Genomic DNA, 21,459 nt, shown 5'->3' with positions numbered 1-21,459 from the left:
GACCAGAAGTTAAGGTGTTAGAATAAGCAGAATGTCTTCTCACTTTTAACATTTTCCCGTGCATTTACACATTTTCCAGGTTACAGTGTTTTGTATTATGCTCTTATACTTGCTTAATAAATGATTTATTACCATAGTCATTGGCTATCATGCAAGTGTCTGGCCTTTGTGTTATGTCATCTTCTCATATTGGGCTCTCTTGATAAGGATCATAACTTTTTACTTCTGAGTTCTGCAGATTTGTTTATGAGAGGAAACAGTCATCTGTTAGCAACTCTTGAAATCGGCAGCCATTCTTTCAAATGGAAGTGGTGTATTCATTAGTCCCCAAAGAGCAGGAAACAATAAGTGTGTGTTTGGATGTGCAGTAAATGAACTTCCCAGACCAGCAGGTTGAAACTTTCCTGCTATAACCTTCAACTTTACAGGGTTGGGGTTTCTTTTTGTTGTTGCATTGGGTATTTTGGAGTAGTGGTTTTTTCTGTTGGTTTGTTTTTAGATTTAAACCCAGCTTTGAATGTTTAAGATGACTTTTAAATCTGCTGGACTTTCAAGCTTTATTTGTGAATTTTTGAGATGTGTTAAGTTCTTTTATGGCTTCAGTATTTCCATGTCTCTTCACAGGACCCCAGCTGAATGCACAGCTAGAAGGTTGGCTTTCCCAAGTACAGTCCACAAAAAGACCTGCAAGAGCCATTATTGCACCGTAAGTTTGAAACAGAAGTTCAGTGTATCTAATGCTTGTTTGAATGCTCTTTTTTTTCCCTGGTGATTTTGAAAAATGTTTAAAGCTAGTATTTAGCTGAAAGAAATGTTGTATGATTTCTAAGTAAGTATTTTGGATATAGCATAGAATGGCGGAAATCCGTGTGCATTTGGGTGTATGATTAGCTTGCTTTTGGTGATGGACTGCACACATAATATATGTTTGTGATCCAATAAGATGGGTCAGAGTTGTATTAATGAGAAAAACAAAACCCCTCCAATAACAGAAAAAAAACCAACTCCAAAACAAAATAAGCAAAACAGGTGCATTCCTCATAGTCCCTAAATAAAATTTAGCAGACCTTAAAAACAAAAAGCAATTAAACACTATTCAACTATCCAAAATGGTTTACTTTTGTTATTTTAGTTTGGTTTTGTTTGAGCTATTTGTCCACAGGTAAAATAGGGATCATCTGAACTGTTTAGAGACAACTCAGTTTCTTGGAGATAGCTGAGACATGTAATGACAAAAGTATGTTGGTCATTCCAAGTAATAATGAGTTGGAAGGAAACACTGGGAAAAACTTCTTAAATACTATATTTTTCCTGTGCTAACATAGCATTGTCATAATGTTTGAAGTACTGCATAATAGTATTGAGTGTGCAGAAGAAATTGTCCCACATCTGCCTTAGTCTTTATTGCAGGAATGCCAGGAAAGAGACCTTTCAGCTGCAGATTATGTAGTTTGGTTATTTTTCCAGAATTGCTGGAGTCTTCCTGTGATCTCACCACATTTTTTCATTAACTGTGCCCTTTTTTTACCACCTGTGAAATTGGATGTGCTTAATATTTTTGTAGAAGATGGAAGAAGCCTGTAGCAGAGGGAACATTTCAGCAGGCTCTTTTGACATTGTCTAATAGCATGTCCTGCCCGTTTGTGAGTTCTTGGTTTCTTGCCTTAGCATGTATGTTAATACTTTCCTGAGCTCTTTAGAATGAGTGAGATGAAGTAAAATATTGGGTTCATTTTGAAGGTAACTTGCTCTAGGTTATCAGTTTGTGGATGAATATAGATGGATCTGAGGATACATACATATAAATACATATAAAATCCTTCAGTGCTGTCAATGGGAACTTGTATCTTCAAACATCCTGTATACCTCAGGGCTTGCAGCGTGCATCATTCTCAGTGTCATTGTGTAAAGCTGTGGTGTGGACATGCTGCTGAGTGACCAGGAGACATTTTCTGCCACTTGACTTGGGACTCTAGGAATGAATGTTCTATGAAATTAATGCTTTTAGCAGTGTAACGTGAATTTTCACTCATTTTAATGGGCTTGAAGAGAATAGTTCTTCAGGTTTGAAGGCAATATTTGAAACAACTAGTCAAAATAACTATAAATTGTTTTGGAGCACACACAGGAAAAGAGGTTGAGAAAAGACCATGTCAGACTGATGGGAAAGGGTGAAGCATGTATCTTATTCCCTGCAGTAAAAGCTAGCATGCTGCCTTCCACCCATTTCCATGTGCTTGCTCATTCTGTTCCTAAGTCATTCTTCAATGACAGAGCATTTTTATTCTCTCTTTATCTGCTGTGACATATCTGTCTTTGCCAAGACCCCTCTACTGTCATTATATCCAGTTACTGATGTGTGGTTAGAAGAGCTTTCTCCAAGTTTGCCAGTTTGCCACTTCCCTTGTTCACTGGCTGCGCTGTTAGCATTATCATGAGCTTTGGATAACAGGCAGTTGTGGCAGTTGTGCAGTCTGCATACATCCATACAGATAAGGGAAGGTCCTTTGATTGGGGGGTTTCCTGAATCTTCAATGGTCACTGATAGTTTTTTAACTGGTCAGTAAATGGTCACTGCCAGTTCTTCAACAAATACGTGTCATGTGTGAGCAATACTGCAGCAGTGCTTTCCTACTCTTTCAGGAATTCTGGATCACTCTTACAATTTCTAGTTCACTGGAGACAAAAAATAAATCCTGAGAGATTAACACTGAATATCAACATATTTGAGATGTTAAGCAATATTTAAATCTTAACGTTTTGTACACTTTGGTTTGCAGCCATGCAGGATACACCTATTGTGGATCTTGTGCAGCCCATGCTTACAAACAGGTGGATCCCAATATAACGTGAGTATTACAGCTTTCTTTACAAAGCCTAAGACCCTGAGGTTGCAATTCAAGTGGAGTGTTCTTGCTACATTCTTACATATGCAAGTACTAACATTTTAATTTTGTATTCTTTTTAGCCTTCTATGCATCACTTGTATTTTAAATAATAAATATTCAAATTAGATGTAACAAAAGGAGGGAAAAAAGGAATATTGTTAAAATAATTGGTAACTTGCTTTTTGCAAGGGAGGGATTAATGACTTGACAGTTTATTACTGATGTTCCACTGTTTTTATAAAAGCCCATGCTAGTTTTTTTGGGTTTTTTTGGGGCTTTTTTATTATCGTTGGGAGGTTTTATTTGTTTTATTAAATCTATTAAAATACTTAATATACTTCACCATCCTTCTGCATTGATATTTTTTTAGTGTAGGACTACGGTCTGAATACTGCCAGGATTCTCTTTTGCCGTGGACAAAGTGACCAATGTGTTTATGAAAGCTAATTGTTCCAATAATTTCAAATGGACTTTTGTTTTTAACAAGTTTAAAAAAAGAAAATGAAATAAAAATCCCAACATGCAGTTGTAGTCTGTGTCTGCCTCTGAAAATTTGAGTCCAGTTATTTTTCGATGAAGAAATGTAATTTTTGTTATGTTCTACTGACTGCAACATTTTTTTTAATGACAAAATTGTCTGCAGTATTTACTCAAAGTATGTATTTTGCAATGCTAAATAAGAACTGGCTAGGCTTACTAGTTGTTCCTAAGATAACACACTGTAATACTCTTCAAAGACAATGGTTTTAGTTCTTTCTAAGCTATTACAAATTATGTGATAATAGCTCATGGTATGACAGATACCTAGTTTCTCTAAAATTTCTGGAACAATCTGCATTCTCTAGGCTCCCTGATAAGGAGTTGGTTGAACTTGCTGGATCATTTGCTTTTTACTATGTGGGATGTTTAGAACTCATCTTTGGGCTAGACGATTGCATGTTTGAATATTTGTTTTTATTAGCTTTGCAGGGAGTTTGTGTTTTAGTATATCTTGTTATAGTACTCCCTGTGTAAGGGATTAAGCAAACCAAACCCTCAGAACTTTACATGTCCCCATCCTTTAATACAGTGCCAGAAACAAGATAATATAATCCTGAATCTGAAAAGCTGAATTGCCTCTATATTTTCTTTTTCCTTGTAAGTCCTGTGGCAGGAGGCCCTTAACATCTATGCAGGAGCCAGGAACTGAGGACTGGATGAAATAATGATGTCATGACAAGTAAAAGGTTACAGTATCAGCTAAAGCTATGAATGTGCCTGTCCAAGTCTCTGTTGTTGATGCAACAGCAGAAAAAACATAACATAAAACAATATAAACCCAGCATTTGAGAAGGACTTAAAATTTAATTTAGTGAAATCTGAGTAAGGCTAATAAAGTAAATAAGTGGAAAACTCTTAATAGATGATAAACCCATAATTGTTATTTGATCCTGTATTTATTGAAGGTGCTAAGTAGTGTATTGATTCAAGGAGAGAATTCAAAAATCTGTTCTAAGTGGCTGCAACACATCATTCAGCCTCTAAATGAGTGAAGTCAGACAAATTTCTAGCTGATGAGTGCCCTCTCACGTATGACCTGCTTAAGACATTTAAGGCTAGAGCATTATTGAACTGATCTCATGATAATTCTTGAGATACCAAGCAAGGTTGGGCCATGGATTGATGCGGGGTCTTAGTGCAACAGAGTAAAACTGTTGCAGCCATGAGAAAGTATCAGTTTGTAGCTTTTTATTAAACTTGTGACTCTAAGCTGAGTTGCTACACAATCCCAGTTGTCTAATTGTGGCCTTCTGTGTTAATTGTTGTAGCCGAAAAATTTTCATTCTTGGGCCTTCCCATCACGTGCCCCTCTCCCGATGTGCACTTTCCAGTGTGGACATTTATAGAACACCTCTGTATGATCTTCGAATTGACCAAAAGAGTAAGTGCATTGTAGAGCTTGGACATCATTGAGGCTTGGGTGCTGACTGTGGTACTGCAGTGCTGAGGACTTTCTTCTTGTTGGGCATTTCCTTGCTGTAAGTGGCATACAAGTGCAAAAAAAATGAACTTCTGAATGATTCTGGTTATTTCAGACATGGTCACATTATAACCATAGTGTCTCTCTTCCTTCTGGCAAGAATTCCAAATTTTTGCTTATCTTTTCAATTTTGAGTGTGTGCTTCAGGGTTTTAAAACTAAAAAAAGTGTCACATCAAATAATAACTCACTGAACATATATTCCATTCTCCTGTTAAGTGTTCTGGCTGGAAATAAAAGTTCTTTAGTTGGTTTGAGTTTTATTTCTGATAATAAAGGAACATGACTTTCTGGCATGTGACTTTCTAACTTGCAAACTTAGAAACTTAGTCCATAAAATGCCAGTCTTTTGAACTAAGTGCAATGAAGATTAATTTGATATTTTGACTTTTATGTATTTTGAGGTATACCTAAGTGATATGGTATCTTTTTCAGAAGGGCTAATTAGCACAGATGTGTTGTGTTTCATTGTAACTGTGATTAAGCAAGCTAATTCAGACTTTTTACATGGTGCCTACTGAATTTCCTTAGGTGAGAAATGTTTTGCTTTCTGTAGAGCTCCTTTATGGAGGTGAGAAGGAGGCACAGCCCTACATCAAATTCATCATCCAGTGGAGAATTTTCAGAATATGGAGATGACTTTGTATACTCTCAAGTACGTTTGAGAGTAAAAAAGATAACTTACAAATGTGGATTACTTAATCAGTTGTGGTTGTCTTTATATTTCATAATTCAGTCAATAATCAATTAAATAGTAACTAATTGAACAATAGCTCATCTGATTTTTTTTTTTAACATATAATGGACTGTTCATGAAAATAAAAATTCATTAACTGGCAAATGCATGTATATTTTCAAATGTGTTTTATTTGTATAATTGAATTTTGTATCATGACTGAGTCTTTTCCAATATACTAGTAAGGTCACTGATTTAACACGACTGAATCAATTATGCTTATATTTTAATGACTTGAACATAATTTTATTTCTGAATTTATTTAGAAACAAGTGGTTTATAATAGCACTTGGATGCAAGTAATTTTTTTATAGTGAGTATGTTCTGATAAAGATACACTGTAGCTTGCTTTTTGCACTTGAGGTAGTTTGCAAAAATGTAGTAAAAACTCATCTTTAATTCTTTTCAGTTTATGGAGAATTGTGGAAGACTGGAATGTTTGAGCGCATGTCCCTACAGACAGATGAAGATGAACACAGTATTGAAATGCATTTGCCTTATACTGCTAAAGCCATGGAAAGGTACTAGGCTGATTACTTCTACAAGAATGAACATTATCTGTGTTAAATATTTGAGCTACCCTGAAGTGCAGTAGGAAATAATAATACATTTTATGGCATAGAAGACCTTATGATGTATATAATGCTCATACTCCTCCATCCCATGATAAAAATTTTGGTAAGGAGAGGGTCAAACTAGGATAAGTTGCTGTAATTGAAACTGTGAGCGAAGCAAACACCTAAATAATGAAGTTATAACACCTCTTATAAACAGGTTTACTTAATAGAGTTAATATTAGATATGCTTTCATGAACTTTTTTCAATAGCTGATTTTCCCCTCTACTTTTCAAGGCATCTTTGAAAGAACTTTAGATAGTTTTCTGTGGTATTTTAAGTTTGCTTGGAGCCAAATTCAATAATTTTGAAAACAGGGGTGTGTTTATAGCTGCTGTTTCAGATGTTTACTTGAAATAAAAATTGTCAATCTGTGTTGGGCTTTCTTCCCTAAGATGTGCTTCATCCCTCGTTTTTTTTTTTTTTTTTTTAATTGCCATTGTGTTTTGAATTTTCCTTAGAGTATCAGTATATACTTGGGTACTGTGTTGAGCATTTTCATATAAGTTTCATTTACTTTGGAGAATTACCTAACATGCACTATCTATATAGGGAAAATTTAATTCTTACTTCATTGCTGATTTCACTGTGTCTTTTCTTTTTGTTTGCCTGGTATTTTTACTTTGCAGCAGAGAGAAATACTGCTTTTGGGGGTGTGTGTTTTCTGAAATGGAAGTATTTTGAGATCCTAAAACAACATCCTAGTATAACCTTACCAAATTGCTATCTCCAGATCAATAGCAATCTTTTAAACCATTCTGCAGTTTCAGTTAGAAAGCCCTGAAAAATCTTCAGATGTTACTTGAATTACAACCTTTTTTCTTTTGCTCATAAGCCATAAGGATGAGTTTACTATTATTCCTGTGTTGGTCGGAGCACTGAGTGAGTCAAAAGAGCAGGAATTTGGAAAACTCTTCAGTAAATACCTAGCTGATCCTAGTAATCTCTTTGTGGTTTCTTCTGACTTTTGCCATTGGGGTAAGTTCCATATTTCATTATAAGGGTATATTGAATATTTTGTAACTATTTCCAAATAATGTATTTTATTAAACATTAAACATTTTAACTTCTGGTAAATTCATTTTTACAACTTAAATGCCTTCATAAAGTTAAAGTCTTTTAAAATCTGGAATAAGAAGTAAAAATATTAATATGGTAATGTGTTTTCAGTATAGAGGAGGAAATAAATGGTGAAGGTGTGTGAATTTATATGCATCTCTTTACTGTTGCAATGAAGTAATTGAAGTTGCTTGCTCTTTTTACTCTTCTTTTAAGCACCTCAAAACAACTTTCAAAGGTAATTAGCTAAAAATTCACTGGGCATGGCCACATTCCTCTGGCAGAAATAAGTTTTATATCTTTTATATGTTTTATGCTGCTGGGTGAGATAGCAGATAGATTATTTATGCTAATTCACCAGTGCTACCCCAGTTCATCTTGGTGACAGAGCTACAAAGACTCCAGAAGCCTTGACTTCTGCCCTGCTTTATAATATTATTTTTCTTTTAAGTGTTATAGTAGCTGGAAAAGTGACTGCTTCAGAAATATATGTGACACAAGAGACCTTCTTCCTTTTTTTTCCATTGTCATGTTTGGTCAACTTAATTAAGTGCATGTTTCACTCATCTTTGAATTGTGGAGTAGGTGGAAGGTGTATATAAGAATGACCTGGTTCTGTTGTGGCTAATGACCCATCTAAAACTGCTCATTGAATTATCATGAATTTTTTATTTTAACCTTTACTGAGGGTATTGTGCAAGCAGAAGTAGCCTGACACCACAGCTGACTTTGTCAAGAGGGATAGCAAAATGAAATGTTGCTTTACTTCTTCATTACAGAATTAGAGTCTAAGGCATTAAGAGGCAATTAGTGAGTGATACTTCAGTGTCAGATCTGCATAGTAGATTTCTCTTTAGGAATATAGCCACCCATCATGTATTTTTTCTTTTTTTTTACTTTACTTCTGGGCTGCTACTTTATGATTGCCCTAGAATTTCCTCAATGGAACTAAAAGGTATAAAATAAATGAAGATGACTACTTTATAAGTATTATACTTTCAAATATTTAGTAAGTATTAGGGAGTGGTTTAGCTACAGTTTTTCCCTTTTTTATTTTATACATTATTTTTGTTTCAAGGTCAGAGGTTCCGTTACAGTTACTATGATGAATCCCAAGGAGAAATTTATAGATCCATTGAGCACCTAGATAAAATGGTAAGTTTTCAGATTTGGTGGAACTAACTAACAAATTTCTTCTGTACATTCCATTTCTTTGAACACTTTAGAAATTTTTCTAACAAGATATAATAGATTAGCTATTTTGTTGAATGTATAATTTTCCTTTGCTTACCACAATAAGAATTTAGCTGTTGGTTTTAGCGAGTATCCTCCCTTTTACTGACTGCACACAATTATATTGTGGATATAAACTAGTAAGCGTAATTAATGAGAAAAAAATGCATGTTCGCCTACCTAAAAATGCCCTAGTGTAATTTCTGTCTACCCTCTTATGTATACCCTCTTATGATTTTGAAAACCAATAGAAATTATGCATGAAAAATCGGTACTTCCACGGAATGGTAGTTCTAGCTTGATAGCTGTAATACCTGCATATGGAAACAGCATTGTGATTATGCAAAGGTTTCAGCAACATCCATTTGGAGGAGGAAAGGCTGTAGTAGGGCATTGCAATGGTCAGGAAAGTAAAAGCCACTGAGAGTTTCCCTGGGAGTGGCCTTCCCGCTGCCCCTTACTGTGTAGTAGGTGGTGGGGAAAAAGCAGTACACCATGCTTCATTTTGAGTTTGGCAAAAGGCTGAAAGGAATGTTACATACCTAAAGGTCCAATGCCAATTATGTTGCATTTTCTTTGCAGTCACAGGAGCCAAGGATTTCTTTTTAACATAAGAAAACCGCAACAATTTAGTGTTCAAGACTATACTTAAGGCACCGATTAGAAGTAATTCTTCTGGAAATATGTAACCTTAAAATTTGATTTACAACTGCTTGCATAATTTATGTAACTTATGTAGAATCTTTTAGAACAGAGATCTGTTCTTATTCATGGCATGTTAATTTTTTCCTTGTCTCCTGTCTGCTGGAGACATCTCTAGACTTTCTTGCCTTGTGTATACATATGAACCTCTTTGTTTTTCTACTATTCATTACTGGAATAGAAATAATGACAGTAAATAATTTGCCTTCATTCTGCTTATCCCACTTTTAATAATTCTTGTAGTCAGTTGAGAGGCTTCTCTATCAAGAAAGTGTTGTTCTACAGAATCCCAGCATCAGTAGCTTTGAATGTTTTTACAGGAGAGCAGATTAGGGTGCATTAACAAACATTAGTCTCCCCTTGTTAATTTCTAGAAAGCTTGAAGAAAGATTGGACTTTGGCATTTAATTACTTTTAGGGAATACATTGCTGCACCACTCTTCCTTTTGGTACTTATTCACCTAAATGGAAATGGCATTTTTTTGTAACATGGAAAATCATGTCTACTGTTTAATAATTATGAAAATACTTTTTCAATCTGAAGTTTAACTGGAAAACTAAACATGCTGTATAGCAGCATACTGTGGTTATTTTTTGCTTCTTTGTATCATGGCATATCTGAACATGTGACTCCATATTCAGACGCTATATGGAGGAGGTTTTGTTTTGGATGATTTTTCAGAGATTTATTGCTAGCAATATCACAGAGCTCTCCCTGCCACATTATTCCAGTTTTTGGAAGTTTGTTCAATTTTATGTCCCACTTGACTACTTCTCATTTCCTTAGATAAGTATTGGATTTTTTCATGTGATTTGATGTGCTAAACAAACTTGTACTTTGGTGACCAGTAGGCCTCTAGACTGACAAAATAGCATCAAGATAGAGACAAAACTGTACTAAAACTGGCTTAATTTTATTTTATGATTTTATTTCATTTTCATTTTATTGGCTCTAACTAGGGAAGCAATCAGCTGACCACATTATAAGCAGGAAGGTATTCTTGGGCAAGATGAAGTCAATTTTCCTTAGAAATGCCTTTGGGAATTGATGGCCTCTTCCTTAATTGGACTGGACCTTACATATAAACGTATTTTCTCACTTAGTGTATAAAAACGGCTGAACGCTTTGGGCATTGAAGTTTAGAGCCATTAGACTCCAGCATAAAACAAATACAGAGTAAGAAATATTGCTGGGCAGACCTCAGTTTCTCCATGGTAATTGTTTATCTGACAACTGTGACTACAGCCAACTTCGTGATGTAATGGCAAAAGGAGGAAATAGCCTTGTGGTTAGAAGGGGTACCTTAGGGGAGAACCTTCAAATGAAGAGTTGTAACTGAGCAGATGATGTGCATTAGTTTGTCTATCATAACCTGAAACACACTATCTTTTTACATAAAGTGGGGCAAGTATTTTGTAAGACATTGTTGACAAGTAATGGTTTTTGATTGATTAGACTGAAAATGCAGATTACTCACTTCAATCTTCACTGCACTGCTCATTTTATATCAGCATAAATTTGGTATGGGATACTTTACACCTCACTTGAGTCAATGGGAGGATTGTGTTACCCTGAATGCTGATGGGGGAAAATGCAGGCACTGAGCAGTGCTGTGCAGGAGTAGCCAGTACTTGGTCCATGAAAAATGCTCAGCACCCATGGCTTCTCAGATACCTCTAATGACCTGCAGAATTCCGGTGGCTTCTGCAATGCTGCTGCAGTGTGCCAGGACCTTCCACAGTGCTCCAGCCTGGGCAGGCTTCTTAGGCTGGTATAATGTAAGATTAGGAGTCTGTGCCTGGATGCCCAGGTGTCTTGGTTTGACAAGACAGGAGTCTGTGAAGGAGGGCTAAAGCCTCCTGTGCAATGGAGAAGGTAAACCCCCTCCCTCCGAATTACTAGGATTTTTAAATTAAAAGGCTCTCAGGCAAAGATATGGGAATGGCAGTAACAATTCTTTACTAGGAGAAAACTAGATAACAATTTAAAAAGGCAAATGCAATCGGTACAAACAAAACTAGTGAAAAAAAAAAAGTCCACAACCTGAGGATTCGGGGTGTTGGTAGCAGTCCGGTTGGGATGATTGCTCCTCTTGCAGTGGCTGATGAATTGCAGCTGAAGTGGTGATCTTTAGAAGGGTATAGTTTTCTCTGAAGATCTGGTGGCAGTGGGGCCGGTCTTCCTCTGCGCCGGAGCTGCCTCTGAGCTCCGCCGCCGCTGCCTCACCGCGCTCCAGCCGCTTCTCTGGGAATCGCGCTGAAGGAGCTGCTTCTCCGCGAAATCCCGCAAAGAGAGAGAGAAGCAGCTCTCTCTCTCTTTGCGGGACTCCCAGAGAAGCAGCTCTCTCTTTACGGGATTTCCCAGAGAAGCAGCTCTCTCTCTCTTTGCGGGACTCCCAGAGAAGCAGCTCTCTCTCTCTTTACGGGATTTCCCAGAGAAGCAGCTCTCTCTCTCTTTGCGGGATTTCCCAGAGAAGCAGCTCCTTCGGCGCGATTCCCAGAGAAGCAGCTGGAGCGCGCTGAGGCGACGGCGGCGGAGCTCGGAGGCAACCCCGGCGCAGAGGAAGACCGGCCCAACTGCCACCAGATCTTCAGAGAAAACTATACCCTTCTAAAGATCACCACTGCAGCTGCAATTCATCAGCCACTGCAAGAGGAGCAATCATCCCAACCGGACTGCTACCAACACCCCGAATCCTCAGGTTGTGGACTTTTTTTTTTCACTAGTTTTGTTTGTACCGATTGCATTTGCCTTTTTAAATTGTTATCTAGTTTTCTCCTAGTAAAGAATTGTTACTGCCATTCCCATATCTTTGCCTGAGAGCCTTTTAATTTAAAAATCCTAGTAATTCGGAGGGAGGGGGTTTACCTTCTCCATTGCACAGGAGGCTTTAGCCCTCCTTCACAGACTCCTGTCTTGTCAAACCAAGACAGATTTTGGCGCCCAACGTGGGGCTCGAGGGCATTGAGAGGGAAAAAGGATTAACGGTTCTTAAGTAATTTGGTTTTTTGTTGTGTGTAGAAACATCTTAAGCATCACCATGTGGTCTAGTTTACCTTGGTTTGGGTGGCATGTGACCGTAGCTATACTTTTTCCATTTGCAGACCCTTATCTAAAAATGGGTCCTATAACTAAGGCTACTGTGTCTGTTATCAAGTTTGGCTTCTGGGTTAATTGGGTGAGGAATTCATGGATCTTTAATTTCCTCTGGAAGGCAGGTACATGGATTCATAACTATCACACACTAACTGTATATTTTTGGGGTTACTTTAATAACGGTACCTATTGCGAGGAAATAGCACCTGGGGAAACTTTCTCCCAACCTTTTAACCATCTTTTTGGGTCTGCTCCACCAGTTCTCAAAGGGTTAAGATCCTTTCTAAGTGCTAATGATACCATACAATGGGATGGTGTTACGTTACCAGCCCTGCATTGAATCAGTCAATGGCCCATTAACAAACCATTACCTCTTTGGAGCAAACCATTGTTCTTGGAAAAGATAACAAACCTGCCCAACCTTCAACAGATGGCAAATAGAATACAAGCTTATCTTACAAACCAGGACACCAGGTCCCTGTTCTCTGTGCCTAGACAGTAATTTTCCTGGTGGTTATTTGTTGTGTAGTCTGAATGACTCACACATGCAAAGATAGTTAGGCTGGATAGTACTAAGACCAAGTTTGTTTCCATTTCCATTAGAGTCCCGTTAGTTTAGATCTTGAAATGTGAAGGAACAGCTGAAATAACTGATAACAAACTTTAATGTGACCAGCCAAAGCATTATTGGCATAGAGTATAAAATAAGTCTATATTTTGTTTGAGGGAGTTTTTGTTTGCTTGTTTTGGGATATATGTGTGGGGTTATTATTTTTTAAAGTTTATTTGTAAGCTTAAGGGATGATATTTGAAAATGTAACTTTGTGATCATGTTAATTGCACTATGCTAGGCTATTTTTGATGCCATTAACAGTATCTGGGTAACTGAGGTATGCAATTTCTACACGATGCCATAATGACCATGTGATAAACTGTGTAACTGTGCTTACACTTTTGTCATGTGTGTTTTAACTCTGTTCTGAGCCATGCCTAGCTGAGTTGTTTAAAATACTGAACATTATTAGCTTCATATACCTCTGTTTTTTATAAAACACAACCTGGCAAAAATTTTTTCTTTGTTCCTCAACACCATTTTAGACTGAGAAACAAGGTTGATAGTCTTTGTTCCTCTGCCACAAGGATTTTTAAATCCAAAAGATTGAAAAGTTCAGTTCAACTAATGCTTATAGGACATCTTGTTTGTACCAATTGCCTATAGATTTTTTTCATCTCTGATGTATAGAACTCTTAGAATTTTCTGGGATTAATTGCATAGCTGTAAATGTTTTGCAGTGCTGAACTGTGCATTGAAATAAGCTTACTAGGCATTCTCATAAATCCATGTCCATTCATTTGAGACAAATGCTCAAATGCCTCTGCCCAGTATGTTCCAGTGTCTTACAACTGTAAAATGAGTCTCTCAATTGAGCAGCCATTTCCATGTTTTTAAAAGGTCATGAAAGGGTTTTACAAACAGATAAAATATATTCTCATGAACTGTTCAGTATCTGAGTAAATGCCTTATATATCTTAGTTTCACTTGAGTATGTAGTCAAGTTTAGTTCTGCTTTCTTTAGCTATATATTGACATAGTAAATGGATGGTTGAAATATATGCTTTGGAAACTTTGGAAATGCAATGGTATCTATGTAATCACTGCTAGTTAGAAAATAGCTACCATTATTTTTTTTTTTTTTTGGCACTCATTTAGGCTCTGTAGATCTGGAGTGATTAACAGCTGTCATTACTGGCCAGGGGTCCAAAAATTCTCTCCATGAATCCAGAAGAACTGAGCTTTTACCACCAATTGGCCAGCTTTTTTTTTTTGCTGTTGTTTGTTTTTCATAAAACATATTTCTTTATTAATTAATCTTATGTGTGTTTCTATTCAAAAGTACACAAGGGTAGTAGTTATCATTGCTGTTTGTAATTTTCCCAGCTCTCCTGGGAATCTTCTGTTCCTCCATTGTAAGCAGTGATCCAGCCTGAATAATTAGCTGGTATCTGCCAGATCATCCAATGCCCTTGCACAGTGTTGTGGATAATTCACTCTTGAGGTGGAGACTTCAGACTGACTTCTTCCTGCATTGTGGCTTTTATCACACAAAAGTAGGGGAAAAGAGCTGGGACAAATACAGAAATCTTAGAAGAAATTGTCTCGTTTTCTAGTATCATCCTCCAGTTATTCCCGTGTTTTTTCCTAGTCTCTAAGGAAGAAGTTACTGTTTCACCAACAGAAGCAGCATAACTATGTATTTTATTGAGTTAGTGGCTGTCTGTAGCTCATTTCCCTGGTGAAGGGAATTAATAATTTTCTGAGGAAAGAAAAAAATAAGTGGGTGAAGTCTAATACAGGCAAAAGAGCAAACCCATGAAGAAACTAAGACAATAATTGCTTTACACTTATTTTTAAACTACTTTCATGGTGTTTGATCTGCTTTATGGGATGGGGTAAGAGTAGACTAGAACTGGAGTTGTAGGATTCTTTTTGCTTTTAAGAATGCAAATGTTTGTATATGTGTATGTAAGGTTTGGTTTTCCACACGTGTGCGAGTATCCTTAGCATGACTCCATGGGATCGTGGATCTCTTTTTCAACGGAGGAAAGGATGTATACATGTGACTGTCTCATGTAAAGTAGAAACACCATCTCCCAGTTCTTATATTTTTTTGTTGTGCACCAACTTGATAGTGCTTTAGAGATGTTTTGGATCTGATTTGTATGCTCTGAGCAAATGGCCAGGCCATGCCCAGATCAACTGCCTTGCATGCCTGATATGTCCAGGATACATCACACTTGTTATGCACGTGAATTGCATGTGTATAATGTTGGTTTTATCTAGGATTTTTTGACATCTGGAAGTCCCAGACAAGTGCTTGGCCCTGAACTTTGTTACCAGGGAGAGCAGATGGAATCACAACTTCTTCCTGCTTTGCCCTTCTAGTAAATTTGCCTGGTTATAGCTGTACCAAATCTTATGGAAGTAGGGCAGTCTTGGATGGTGGGGATCAACTAGTCTTCAGAGGTTTTTTAACATGAGCTTAGCTGGTATTTGCAAAGATAACTTCACAGATCTGTGGATTAATGACAGCTTTGGAAGACCTCCTGCACTTTTAGTTTGGCAAGGAATGGAAACAAGATTACTACAAGCTAGAGCTCATGTGCTGAGATTCGCTTAATATCCTTGGTTCAAAGCAAGAGTTTTTCCTCCTGCTCTGTTGTAACAAATAGATGATGTATAAACACCTGCTTGTGAATGTGTAATGTAATTATTGCTATCAATTCTTTTTCAGGGTATGAGCATTATAGAGCAGCTAGATCCTGTATCTTTTAGCAATTACTTGAAGAAATACCATAACACAATATGTGGAAGACATCCTATTGGAGTGCTATTAAATGTAAGTAACTGTTGATTTGTTGAAAAATGTAGCTTCTGGGAAAATGTTTTGCATTTGTAAAACACAAGATTGCTGTGGTATTCGTTAGTTCTAAAGTGTCATACCTTGAATTAATTTATTTTCTAATAATTCTCAGTTTGGTCTCTGATTTTTGTGTCTTGCATATAGACAAATGTAAGCTCTCGAAAGGGCTGAGGGTTTTCAGTTCCCTAAGGGTGATGAGATAGCACATTCCTTTTGAATTTCAATGAAATGCAATCATTCACTTTCTCTTGGCCCTAAATAAATAAACAAATAAATCCATCTCCCTGAAGAAGTATGTACTTACTCTTTTGAGTCAGTACTTATGAATGTGTATTTATTTTCTCTATATTGCTATTAGCTAGCTATTGTGCCTTGTGATGTCCAGCAGTGTTTTTCAGTTTTGAAAATATGGTGAGAGATGACTTCTGTAACTATTAGTGCACCATTAACTCATAAATTAACAGCAGTTAGAATTCAGATTACTTTCTGCTTACCGAATTCTGCTTTGGTGATGCAGTGCAGACATAAACCTGGCTTAACTTAGTTGTCTAAATTTGGTTGCAGCTGCTTTATGGCACTGGTTGAGTGCTGGAGATTTGTCATATTGCTTGAATGAATCTCACTGTATTTTTACTGTAATTCAAATCTGAAACAGCAAGCTTGTTAATTTTTTTAGAAGGGAAAAACTTGATTCACTGGAAATGTAGTCTGAATGGAGAGCATAGAAAGGAACCTTTTAAAGTGGAGTCCATAAAAGTTTGTATGAGCATTATCAATATTGGGGGTGCATGTAGCAAAGTTCAGTGCTATGACAACTCTGCAAATATACTCTCAGATAATTATTAGTTTTGCAGTGAATCACAGCTAAATTCTGTTTACTGACTTTTGCCAATTGTCACGCGTTAATAAATTACCTTTGTACCTTCTTTCTCCTTGATGGAAGAAATAGAATCTGAAAAGTTTTATTAGTGGTGGGTTCTTTTCTGTTGCATCTGTGTTTCTGTATAAATTCCCCATGGAACTGGAAGGATTGTTTTTAAATGAGGTCTCATGAAAGGTTCAGCGTTGCTTTAGAGAACTGCATGGATGTACACAATGCAGTGGGGGAAGGGTCAGTGAATGAAACAACACAGAAATGGGCTAGATCCACTAGTTACTAGGAGGTGCTTATATAATGAGATTATGAGAGATGGTGCAAGGACCTTTGTGACCTAGGAAATATAATTTCACTGATACCTTTTTTTAAACAGCTCTTTTTCCCTCCTCAGGCTATCAACGAGCTCCAGAAGAATGGAATGAATATGAGCTTTTCATTTTTGAATTATGCTCAGTCAAGCCAGTGTCGAAACTGGCAAGACAGCTCAGTGAGTTATGCAGCTGGAGCACTTATGGTCCACTGAACTTCTGAATGCTCAGGGATGGCACCTGCACACATTCTGTATTCGGGGTCCCAGCCTAGCCCTTACAAAGACACAGTCCCTGGTCTTTGGGTATACTGAAACCTCAAACTAATACAACTCTGTTCTTTTCTAGTAGGTGTAGTCCTTCTTTAGTTTCAACTCATTTAAAAATGCTTTCTTGTTTAGGACAGTGAAAGGAAGACTGGTATTGGAGCTTTTTGTGAGAGTTGTTTTTTTGGGTTTTTTTTTTGAAGATAAAGATAATGGCTAAGAAGGCATGGTGGTAGACTGTCCTTAAAAACAAAACATGTAAAGTATTTACCATATCCTAAATTTGCACTCTTTGCAGACCTGTGCACATATACTCAGCTTTCAGAATAGTTTTGCAAGTTGTAAATGGAAAAAGGGGGGAAAAAGGGGGTGGAAGCTTTTTAATAAAAGAAAAAAAAGGAAAACAATGCATTTATAAATGATTCTGTATTAGAATATAATAAAACTCCAGTATAGTCAGTTACTACCCGTGATGTACAACAGATATCTTCTATTTTAGTTGCTAATAAAGGGCTACACAAACCAAAATAGTCTGATTTAAACTTATTGCTTTGTGTTCTGTATGTGGCTGCTTGTCATTAACATTCTTTATCCTCAGTTCTTATGCTTGATAACTCAGCCATTCTGTAAAATACTTCAGAATGTATTTTGTATTCAACATCTTTTGATGACATCATTTACAGATTTTTTTTATCTTAAACCTGCACTATGAGTTCACCTGTGCAAAAGAATTTGGAAAACTTTTTGTATAGTCAATCTTTTTTGTTTCATAATTAATCTATGAAGTATGTGATACAAATTTGTATCAGCAATACACTTTTAATGATTTTTAAGCTCAGTTTTATTATTCAAGTGAAATAGACAATGTATTTTTGTTTGAAGTTACTAAAAATTGAAAACAAGCAGTAGCTTGAAAATGATAATTCTTAGAGTATCTATCTGGCATTCATAGGCCACAGAAGCCATACAATGCTAATCTCAAGCAATTATTCCTCAAAGGTTATTTGGAAGGGGAAGGTAAGGCTTCTCTTTTTTTTCCTCATTTGTATTTTTTATTCTTTGACTGTGGGTAGACTTGTTTCATGTTTTTAAAACATCCCATGTTAAAAGTTCTTGAACTTTCTTGCAGCCAAAATAATTATGTAATTATTTCTGTTTTCGTTCCCAAAGACTTCCTTTTTGTTCTAATAAGAAATGCAAAGTAGGATGCAGTATTGGCTCATTATCTAAATGGAGATTTCATTCCTTGATATTTCACCTGCTATTAAGAAACTTCCTGGTACATTCAGCTTTTCCAAGTGGCAGAGGGGAATTTCAGAATTAAATTTAGATTATCTCTGAAAGTTGTGGGAATTGCTGCATGCAAAGTGTTAGCTGAAAGCATACCAGACATCTTGTTAATTCCTATTAAAATGCCCTCTGCTTGCATCACTTCTATTTATCTTATCACAGTTGGCCACCATTTTAATAATAGCAGGTGAATGCTCCATTTATAAAATGAACTACTTTGCAGATGTTCAAAATCCATCCCAAATGCCAAATTCCTGTGCATGCCTGTTCTTTAAGTTGCCTTACTGCTCTGCCTTGTTCTTGGAAAGTCTCAGCAGCAGACAGGGAAAACAACTTTCAGATTACTGTTGACAGACCAGCAAGAAGGCTGTGCAGGTAAAACTGAATTGGTAGCCAGTCTTTGCAAATACTTGTCTGACTGTGCCTTATTAACAAAGTAGTTTGATCATGAAGTGTTTTTTAAAAATCCTTGGTGAATACAAGTTTAATTAGGGCTTGGGTTTCTTTCAGTCTTATGCCACATGTTTAACATCATTATTGAAACATACAGTTAATTGGAACAGTTAAGTATATACTTTCTCCCTAAGGTAAACATAGCAATTAGCTTCTCAATACAAATGCCTAAGTTGCATCTTAGTTCTGTAAGATAGTTTTAATGAAAAAAGCCCATAACTGGAAGACCTTTGAGGAAATTGGTCAGCCATTTTGCTCAGCGTAATGTTATTAAAATCTTATATTGAAAACACTTCACATGTAAATTGTACAATGTATTTCAAAATAAAGTTTCTAATTAAAATGGGAATTTCTGTGCCTACTAGTAATAACCAGCAATGACAATTCAGAAACCCGCTCAGAGAGAAATTTAAAGCTTCATGAAACCTGTTGTAACTTAAAAAGCCCTTGTAAAAGCCTTTTTTTTTTTCTTTTTTTTTTTTTTTAAAAGCAAGAAATACCTGATTTTAAAAGAACTTGGGTTTTTTTTTTTTTTCCTTTTGGTGGGCTTGGAAGGAGTTGATTTCAGTGCTGTGTTTCCTGGTGTGTTTAAGATGTGTCAGGAGGAAAAGCAGAATCTTCTGAAAAATCTTCACTGAATAGTGTTAATTCATTGTTTTAGCTTTACCACACATTTTATTCTAATTTAAATATACATTTGTATATAGCATGTTGGGACAAAAAGTCTCTGGTTTAGACAATACTTACTGTTAAGTCCTGTTAACTATTCTGGAGGTTTCTTCTATGTATAGGATGCCTGAGCTTTCACCACTCTTTTGGTGTAGGAAATCCAGCCAGGGACCTGATTGCCATTTAAAAATGTTGGCATTTTAGAGAAATGTTTACCGTATGAAAATGCTGATTAAAATATTCCTCTGTTTTTCTGTTCTCATGTTGTTCACAAAGGAGCTTTATGTATCTTGTTTCCCTTAAATACTGCCTAAAAAGTTTTTTTCAATACTGTCTACTGAGTTCATAGTTCTTTAGTTCAATGTTTTTCACATTGAAGTGGCATAATAGGTCTTCCACTGCTTTGTGTTTAGATCAGCAGAAATAGGAGGAAGCAGAGGCAGAAACTGCATCATTCTGCGGGGCCTCTGTGAATGCCTCTGTGGACATTGGGAGCCACCTCCTGCTTTGGAACTCTTGGCATGGAGTGATTTGGGTGTAGCTGCTCCAACTCTCAGCCTTTGTCAAGTTACAGTGACAGTTTGGTTGTATTTGCTTATTTTAAAGGTCACTGCTCCAGTGGCTTTGATCCAGTGTTCTCAAGCTGGGCTTCTACTCCAGTGCAGTTCTCCTTTCTCAGTGCCCTCAGAAATACTGAGCTTGCCCTCACTTTTTTAGGCAGCTCTTGCTCTCACTGGTTCCCAGTCAGGGGCTTGTTGCTGTGTCTGAAGAGTCTTGCATATTTCTTTAGGCTTTACTTAGGAATTTTGGATTGACATGTCAAGTAGTGAAATGGGTGGAGGGAGAAGAGGATGCTGGACACTTGCACACAGTACTTCAGCTTGTTGTTTCTGTACCTGTAGGGTTTTGTCATTTCCTGTTTCTAATTTTCCCTTTATTCCCTCAGGAAAAACAAAAAGCTCTGCATCAAAGGAAACTTGGCTCTGAAATAGTCACTATGATTTGCAGTTGCCATTTCCTCAGGCTGAGTTGGGCTAACTGACATCTGATCCACTCTCAAAAAATTCCCAGAACTATTGTGTTTCTGGAGAAATGTTGAAAATCCCTCTGCCTTCCTACATCAGTGGCAAAACTTCCTGAAAGTTAGCCTTGAAAAGATCTTTTGTGTGACCAAGTATGAATTTGGGGGTCCTGTGTATATCAAAGCTTTGAGATGTTTTGGGTTAGGATCCACAGTGTAGCCAGATGGCCTTTTCAATAGATGGTTGCAAAACATGACTTGGAATTAGTCTGTAGGGGTGAAATTACTCGATTCTCTCAGTAATGCACAGTCTATTGTCTCTAAAGTTTGTTTTATTTTTTTTCTTACTTGATTTTGCCTAATTCTGGAAACAATTTGTCCCTACAGACAACTTCCAAATACCTGATGTTATTTGGGGGTTATCTTATGCCAGGATTAGCTGAAAACTCAGTTTGTTTCTTCATGTCTTTTCTGCTGCCTCTTTAGTATGTGCATCCCCTACTGCCGGAGGCTCAGGCATCTTTCCCATTGCTTATGCCCCAGGAATGAAAATGCTGTGGTACTGATATATCTGAATTAAGAAAGCAATTACATCAGTTTGTTTTCCTGCAGGTTGCAGGAAGGTGTGTTGGTTAGATGCTTGGATCTCTTTGGAAGGGGCAGAGAAATGAGGAGAAGATGGGGAAGAAAACAGTTGCTTTTCAAGTTTGATAAGAGCAACTATCCTGCTATCAGCTATCTGGTTTGGGAGCTGAGATGCTGCCAAGCACTGTGCAGTGCAGTTTCAGGTGCAGTAGTGAACAG

The 21,459-nt window shown here is 36.9% G+C and overlaps 1 protein-coding gene across 1 annotated transcript in view; it reads left to right on the top strand.

Annotated features, from left to right (window-relative positions):
• The window catches only part of MEMO1 (mediator of cell motility 1), a 31,271-nt gene extending 11,957 nt beyond the window's left edge, over nt 1-19,314 (top strand). The window contains exons 2-9 of the mRNA XM_021545463.2: nt 625-706; nt 2,781-2,849; nt 4,697-4,809; nt 6,053-6,164; nt 7,094-7,236; nt 8,396-8,472; nt 15,643-15,747; nt 17,040-19,314. Coding sequence (XP_021401138.1) covers nt 625-706; nt 2,781-2,849; nt 4,697-4,809; nt 6,053-6,164; nt 7,094-7,236; nt 8,396-8,472; nt 15,643-15,747; nt 17,040-17,171 — 833 coding nt within the window. The 3' untranslated portion in view covers nt 17,172-19,314. The remainder of the gene's footprint in view (nt 1-624; nt 707-2,780; nt 2,850-4,696; nt 4,810-6,052; nt 6,165-7,093; nt 7,237-8,395; nt 8,473-15,642; nt 15,748-17,039) is intronic.
• The last annotated feature ends 2,145 nt before the right edge of the window (nt 19,315-21,459 follow it).

This window comes from Lonchura striata, chromosome 3 (assembly GCF_046129695.1).
Source record: "Lonchura striata isolate bLonStr1 chromosome 3, bLonStr1.mat, whole genome shotgun sequence".
Lineage (NCBI taxonomy): Eukaryota > Metazoa > Chordata > Aves > Passeriformes > Estrildidae > Lonchura > Lonchura striata.
The sequence above is the reverse complement of the archived record's forward strand: the minus strand, read 5'-3'. Positions and strand labels throughout refer to the sequence as shown.